The sequence below is a fragment of the Cyphomyrmex costatus genome, unplaced genomic scaffold (assembly GCF_001594065.2).
Source record: "Cyphomyrmex costatus isolate MS0001 unplaced genomic scaffold, Ccosl1.0 scaffold176, whole genome shotgun sequence".
NCBI lineage: Eukaryota > Metazoa > Arthropoda > Insecta > Hymenoptera > Formicidae > Cyphomyrmex > Cyphomyrmex costatus.
This window is the reverse complement of record NW_017275780.1, coordinates 80,433-88,220: the sequence shown is the minus strand read 5'-3', so window position 1 is coordinate 88,220 and position 7,788 is coordinate 80,433. Positions and strand designations below refer to the sequence as shown.

General features: G+C 30.9%; 2 protein-coding genes across 2 annotated transcripts in view; one reads left to right on the top strand and one right to left on the bottom strand.

Moving 5' to 3' along the window:
- The window catches only part of Mtmr6 (Myotubularin related protein 6), an 11,131-nt gene extending 9,246 nt beyond the window's left edge, over positions 1 to 1,885 (bottom strand). Inside the window, exons 1-3 of the mRNA XM_018537527.1 lie at positions 1,585 to 1,885; positions 1,284 to 1,397; positions 1,039 to 1,201 (exon numbers count right to left, since the gene is read on the bottom strand). Coding sequence (XP_018393029.1) covers positions 1,039 to 1,201; positions 1,284 to 1,397; positions 1,585 to 1,608 — 301 coding nt within the window. The 5' untranslated portion in view covers positions 1,609 to 1,885. The remainder of the gene's footprint in view (positions 1 to 1,038; positions 1,202 to 1,283; positions 1,398 to 1,584) is intronic.
- A 220-nt stretch (positions 1,886 to 2,105) lies between these two features.
- Positions 2,106 to 5,659, top strand: ric8a (ric8 guanine nucleotide exchange factor A). The gene is made up of 10 exons (XM_018537531.1): positions 2,106 to 2,347; positions 2,691 to 2,830; positions 3,080 to 3,192; positions 3,590 to 3,882; positions 3,971 to 4,137; positions 4,224 to 4,473; positions 4,628 to 4,772; positions 4,864 to 5,011; positions 5,095 to 5,214; positions 5,439 to 5,659. The coding sequence occupies exons 1-10, from the start codon at positions 2,255 to 2,257 to the stop codon at positions 5,563 to 5,565; spliced, it is 1,596 nt and encodes a 531-aa protein (XP_018393033.1). The 5' UTR covers positions 2,106 to 2,254; the 3' UTR covers positions 5,566 to 5,659.
- The last annotated feature ends 2,129 nt before the right edge of the window (positions 5,660 to 7,788 follow it).

The following is a 7,788-nucleotide window of genomic DNA, read 5'->3' as shown; positions in this document are numbered from 1 at the left end:
TTTTCTTAAAATTTACAGTTTTCAATGATGTATTTTTACAACAAACTGCACCTTGTGAACGATTTATGGTATTGTATTACCTTTGTATATATATAAAGTACTGGAAATAGGATAAAACCGATTTTTAAAAAAATTTTAACCGCAATTTTTAAGCGAAAATCCGAATTGTTAATAAAATGTCAATTTTCAGTTACACCTTCAAACAGCTGTAACTCGCGAACTATTCACCGTAGGAAGTTCAGCCGGTGCTCATTTTTTAGATAAATTAATTCTCTTCAAAAAATCATTAGGCGCATTACTGTCTAAATGCAGTCAAAACATACTTATTTGCAAAGAAACGCTTGACAATGGCAATTTTTCATGATTTCTTCCCGCATCATCTTATACTGATTACCAGAACGATATTGTATATGTACATTTTGATTCAAAATTTGATTCTCTACAACTTTCATTATATACACTAAGTGCGTACACTCTACAGTTTTCGACTTATTATGCTAAACGTACAGCGATTGTGCAGTCTTATAAAAATGTTTAAATGATCATATCTCTGTCAATATTAATCGTACGGAAATGTTTAAAAAATGAAAATTGTTCGTAATTAAATCCTCTACAACTTTTATTTGAAGCATTTTTCGATACGAATGACCATTCTCGAGATGTAAGCGATAAACGCGCGGCGCGCGTACGCGTAATCGTTTTGCCTCAAAAAAGGCGAAATTAAAAAAAAATATATCTCGGCTCCTATTGGTCGTAGAGAGGCAAATAAAAAAAGAAAATGTGCGGAATTTCGTGAGCTACAACTTTCTTAACGTTTTTGTTTTTGATAAAATTGATACTTTTTGAGTTATTGTCAAAAAATCAAATTTTTGGGCCTTTTTTGCACCCTCAGTTTTGCTACGACAATGGTACGGGGGTGGACTTTTAGTACCTTCATTACAACCCCAAAACACACCCTTTCGCGCTGGTTACAGAGTATATAGTATTATTTCCTTCAAAAATGCTCATTTGATTGGGCTAAAATATGTAGCTGGTTACCTGGGCAGGATAATTTTAATAATGTGAGATAAATCTCATGGCAATCGCGTTCCTTTGGGATGACAAATGTGACAATGAAGAAATGCTTGCACTTAATATACAATGGTGATCCTGTGGTCGTCAACGGCTGTTTCTCTATATTAGAAATATGCGTATATAAAACCTGCAATTATAACATTTTATCACTCTCTTTCAAAACAAACGTAACAATAGATAATTTCTACTGGACTAGTTTATTGATTTACCCATATCTTCTTTTTGCCGCTTCTTTCAACAAAGATGAGATGTGTCACTGTTAGGTAGAGTGTGCCAATGGAATGATTATTGCTATATTTGTCTAGCATCCTCACGTTTTCTACCTGCAAAATATGTATTTCCTTTTGGAGGAAAATATTTTCTTCAACGTTGTGATTTATCTTTGATACAACTTAATACAAGAAAGGAAATCAATAAAGAAATAATACGTCTAATGTTTCTACCATCATAAACTCGTTAATAATAAATTACAGTACGATAAATATTGAATTAGAAATAAATTGTTCATACCTTGGGGATCTTTATCTGCTCCATTTTCGAAGCCTTAAAAAAATTGCACGCAAAATCAAATAACGATATTTTATTTAAGCGATTATAACGATTAACACATGCGTGTGCACGTCAGCCGAGTTTCATGATAGCGGCGAATTAAAAAATAATTATTTGTTCTCTAAGCGTACGTGGACACTTGTTAGATATCTTAAGCTAATAGGCGAGGTTACGTGTATCACTCCCATTCCCTTTGAAAGTGACAGATCAGTCAGATGGTGATAGAGCTGCAATATGTGCAACAACAGTCAATACATTCCGTATGGACACACAATCGAGGTGAAATGTGTTGCAATGAGTTTCGGAACGCAGTCGTGAAAGAAACGTCAGCGGAGAGAAGGAGGAGCTACTCACTTCTTCCAATTGTGTTTCAAAACCCATCAGAACAGGTTAACTCCAAAGTGGAATTGGACGCATGGCGGTGTAAACAGCATGAGCGTTTCTTGCTTAACACGTATTCCTCGCTTCGTTTTCAATGAGAGTTAAAAAAAACGTTTAAGAAAGAATCAGCTGTCAAACTTCGTGGAGCTCCGATTGATTCGGGTGGATTTATCGTTACGTCTAATATTATGAGATAAAGTATGTAATTTAAAAGGCGCTCACCATTGCTCGCTGTTCAGCTAAAGCTGACATGGATAAGGCTAATACGGAAAAGTTGATCAGGAAATTAATCGCCGGCACGTATGAAGAATTCTGTAAAAATATTGTTGTGTTTCTAGAGATTGTAAGTGTACATTTTGAAATACTTGTTTATTTGCTGAGAAACATGATGTATGTTCTTCGTGTAATGATAATTCTATGAAACTTGCAATTTTAGAAGACATTTTATTTTATCGATTTATTATTATTAATCTCGATTTATTTTATCTTAATTTATTAAGTCCACCATTTGTATCCTAAATTAATAAGCAAGTGTATTATCAAGTAATTCTTTAAATTCCAATTCATTTACTGAAGAGAGAGAGTTTATATATATATATTAAAAAATTAAAATACTCTCTTCTGTTTATACATTTTCCTAGAAACTATTTGAATGATTTATGTATATTCTATAACTAATATTTTAGTATGATAAGAAGACGAGTTTTGAAGAGTTGGATAGTACCTGTTTACGAGAGAAACTATGGAAGAGATTATTTTATTATTTAACAGATCATATTTATATAGACCAACATCATCAATGTTTAGCTGCTTTGAGGATACTTAGGTAATTTACTTATATTTTGAAATAATTAAGTAAGATATATTTCTCAATAATAAAAGCAGTGAAAGTAATTAAATTTAATATGATTATAAAATCAATCAAGAATAATTACTTAGTATTCTGATACTAAATATATACATATATGCATATATATTATTAAAATGTATTTTATGCATAAATCTTTATACATTTATTATGCATTTATATTTAGAATATATTTGTATCCACTATATTTATATATTTTTATTCTAGCCGTGATAAAACTAACTTAAACGACTTAATCAATGATGATGCAATAAAAATTATATTGCAAAATGCAAGCTTGACAAAAATATGTGAAGAAGAACAAATTTCGTGTACAATTGGTAAGAATACCTATTTTTATTAACTCTCAAATTTTGGAGATACATATATAAAAGCAGATACATGTTGATTTAATGAACTGATGTTTAAAACTTAGTATAAAATGTATGGCAGAATTTCGATGTATTTACATCCCTGTTTTATATTAAATTATATATATATCAGAGTTTGAGAAGTAATGAAAGGTTTTGTCGCATAAGGGTAAAATGGACTAAACTGAGAAGAAAGGTCCTTTATCATTTTACAATCTTCACAATAGTTAACGAGATATTAATTTATAAAAATATTCAAATTTTCTTCTTAGTTTAGTCCATTCTACCCCTATGCGACAAAACTTTTCATTATTTCTCAAACACCCTGTATATATAATTATATATATATGAATGCTTTTAATTGCAGTTACGATAGAATCATTGAAGTTACTGTGTAACTTATTATTTAATAGTGTAAAAGTGCAACAGTCGCAAGTATTAATCTCTTCTTTGCCTTATCTCATCGATCGAATTAAAAATTATACACATAATCCCTATGATGTCAAGTTATTCGACATGAGAATATTATTTTTACTCACTGCATTAAATACATCTACGAGAGATGTAATCAAAACTGATTTATACGGTGATGTATATCTCATTGAAATAATAGAAGAATTTACAGCTGAAAATCAGAATAGCGAAATAACTGTAAACAAGGTAAAAAGATTCATTTCAACATTATTCATTAATATTTTACATATATTTTGTATCAATCTAAAAATTTTAATTTTCTCGTCACTTTTAGGCTGAAGAGATAACAATTGTCTGTGAAGTTTTAAAAGTTCTATTTAATTTATATATACATTCTGATGATATTGGAGTTGAAGACCAAGAAAAATACAACAGTTTGGTATTAATTTTGTATAAACTATTAACTCTTAAATACTCAGTGCAACAAGACGACCTTGAAAGGTAAAATATTAATAACAATTTGTAATATCTTGTCGCAACTTTTACATTTTAAAAGAAAACGTTAGTTTATTATTTCTTTTTTTCAGCCACGTCGTCAATTTGTTGACTGTGATACCGTATAGTTGTTATACACCAATTATACAAGCTGTTAACAGCCAAGATTGCAAAGATGTATATCAAAACATGAATATGAGCGCTATATGTGTTTTACTTAGATTTTTAGACACAAGATTAGAATGTAAAACACATTTACTAGAAAACTTCTCTCCAATAATTACTGCGCTGGTCAGGCTCGTCAAATCAGAGAGGATTGTTCGCAAATATGTAAGACTGCAGGTAAGATTCTGTAATAAAATTAAAAAAAATTATTTTTAATGATAATTGAAATGTTTTTTAAGTCTCTACTCTCACTTGGTAAAGAAAAAAATTTAGTAAATTATTGTTTTAATTGCCTAAAATAATAAATAAATATCGTGAATAAATTTTGTAGATTCTACCTCCATTAAAGGATGTAATGAATCGCCCTGAAGAAGGCACGACATTAAGAGCTAAGTTATGCAAGTTACTAACGTCGCCTATCACAGAGCTGCGCGATCTAGTTGCAGAACTTTTGTTTGTTCTTTGTAAAGAAAAGGGTATTTATCTGTCGCATTAATATATTTCAAGTGGCATACTTTTATTTAATGCTAATAACGTAATGTGATACATTGCCAATATTATTTATAGTTAGCCGTATGGTGAAATACACAGGATATGGAAATGCGGCGGGAATGTTTGCTAATAAAGGATTATTAGGACGTAGCCAAGCGGAAACGGCTTATTCTTCTGAATCGGAAGATAGCGAAACGGAAGAATATCAAAAGTATAAAGAACGGTGAGCAATCGACGAGGACTAGTTGTATGCCTTTAGGACGGAGTGAAAAGCTTTATAAATAAATGGTTTTCTTCTATTTCAAGAATAAATCCAGTAACTGGATGTCTCGAACATTCCAAACCAAATCCGCTTGAAGGCATGACAGAGGAGCAAAAGGAATACGAAGCTTTAAAATTAGTAAAACTGATTGATAAATTAACAAAGTGAGTAGTGTATATTGAGATTTTATTTATTCGTCACAGATCGAAGATATGCGTAGATATACAATCATATCGGGATCTAATGCTAAACAAAAGCTGTTTTTATATATATTTATAACATCATTATGTAAACCAGCAATATATTATCAGCTGCAAACGCCATAATGATAATATATTTTTCTATATATATAAAAAAATATATATATCAAGATAACATCGTTGCTTAGGGAAGGAGTCGTGCGTCCTTGCCGCATCGGCGATGATGGGAAACCAGAACCGATAGAGCACGTTCTTGAATTGCAGAACGAATTACCGAAACAGCAGTGTGGCAGAAAGGACTCAGACTCCGAATAAATATGTTATATATCTCCAAAATAGGACGATCTGTATATGTATAGATGAATAAAGATATTCAAGTCGAAAATTTATTCTGTCGTTTAGGCCCGCACTAAATTAGTCGCTCCTATTAGATAAATATCATATCAGTAATAATTGCTTACGTAAAATATATTATAAATATCAAATATGCGAATATCATATTTAAAAAAACCACCGAATTTTTCGAATCCAGGTAGTTTTCTCATACATCAAGTTGCGTCCGAGGTGATTACAGTGAATGAAAAGAATTTGATATTTAGTTGATTACTTTATTGAAAAAGAACAAAGAACAACTTACAAATTAAACAATTGGCAGGAAATAAAAAATATATATAACAGTTTCCAAAATCACATGAAATATTTAAACATTACAATTTTGGTAAAATGTGTTATGTGCTTTGTGAGCATCACAATATATTATTATTGCATTGCAGCCTATGCGCAGACAAGAATGTATACTTCTACACGTTTCAAATAACTGCATAGTGATATCATTTGAGAATATCTTAATATAGGACAGTACATATGAATTGACAGGTAATGGCAAATTGAGTTGATATGATGAAGCAATGTACGATCAACAAAGAACATTTATTTTCTTTTTTTAAGGCTAAATTTGTCCATCCTATAATAAAATATTTTCAATATAATACATTTGACAAATATATAAGTAGCAAATGTTCCGTATCTTTAATAATTATGTAATACAGTAGATTAAAATATTTTTTTTTCTTTTTTGTAAAAGTGTATATAGATGTGTATACGTATAATACCATAAATTTGAATATTTTATATAAAAATGAAACTAAAATTTGGTACAAGATAGAAAAAAGCTAATTTGTGGTAAATAAAAAAAAAAATAATAGAAGAGAGTTAGATCTGTGTTATAGATATTTCGGGGACTAGTCTTGACAAACTTTGGAAGATTAAAAATCGTAAAACTCGTAAACTAAGAGAGATATATAGATACATATTTGAAATACTTCAAAATTCAAGTAGTCCGACAATGAGGGGGGAGGATGTTCAATAAAGGCTGAGTAGTCTCAAAGGGAACTGATTTGTGTGTACACAGTTGATCTCTGGACGTGTATAACTCTAAATAATACGTTACATTACAAGATGACCATGCTCCTTGGCATCCCATTAGCATATAAAAAATATATTGGTATACACGCGCTTTCCATATTGCATTACAATTTACCTTTTTTTCGTCAGTTGTACTATTCTTATACAGTTTACATTTTGAAATGTAAGTGATGTCGGAACATTTAAGATCTTTTCTTATTTTTTTTTTTTCCCCCCCCAGAGAAATACCTCGTTCTATGCAAAATACCAATGGAGGTCTCAGGAAAACATGGTTTACACACAGTAATCCGTATTATCGTTTCATGATAGTTGATGTTACAATTAATATGTGTACAACATAGGTTGAATCGTTAGAAAGTTCATTTCAGATATACATATTATTTAGTATGTTTATTTAGATAGATTTGAGAGAAACGACACTAGAACTAATTTTGCATAGAGAAATGTGATGGAGCCAGGCTTTTAACTTTTGGTAAAGCACAATTTGCTCAATGTAGACGCTTATTTTCGATATCGCGCAATAAGCTGCAAACGAGCTGTAAGAAGCCTTTATAGATCGAATGTCGCTTTACCATAAAAAGTTTCTCTCAAGTCAGCCTCGCGATCACTACTTAAAAGTAAGTAGAAATACGGAGATCACCGAACGGATATATTCGAGGGTATGCTATACTCGACAAGATGACGCTCTTCAGCATACCAGATTGGAATGCAACTGTATGTAACGCGGTTTGTTTTTTAGTGGTCAATTTGATATGTAAACAAAGTACCTCCAAAAAGGAACGTATTGTAATATCTAAAAATAAATATTACACGTGTATAGGGCAGATGGCGAAAGCGTTTTCTTTACCCTTTCTCTCAGCCTGTTAAGTATTATATCGAGTAAACTAATGCAAAATAAATAAAGCTAGTGCTGTTGAGGAATGAAACCAAGTAACAGTATATACGCCATTAACATGCCTTTCGCGTTACTTACTTTCTAAAGATAGAATATATATATCATATATATATATATTAAATATTTGTACTTTAACTGACTAAGCAAGGATTTAATCGTAATTTTTTGTCTTCTTACTCTAAGAACTTCGACACCCGCGCGCGACGTAAACTTAAAAA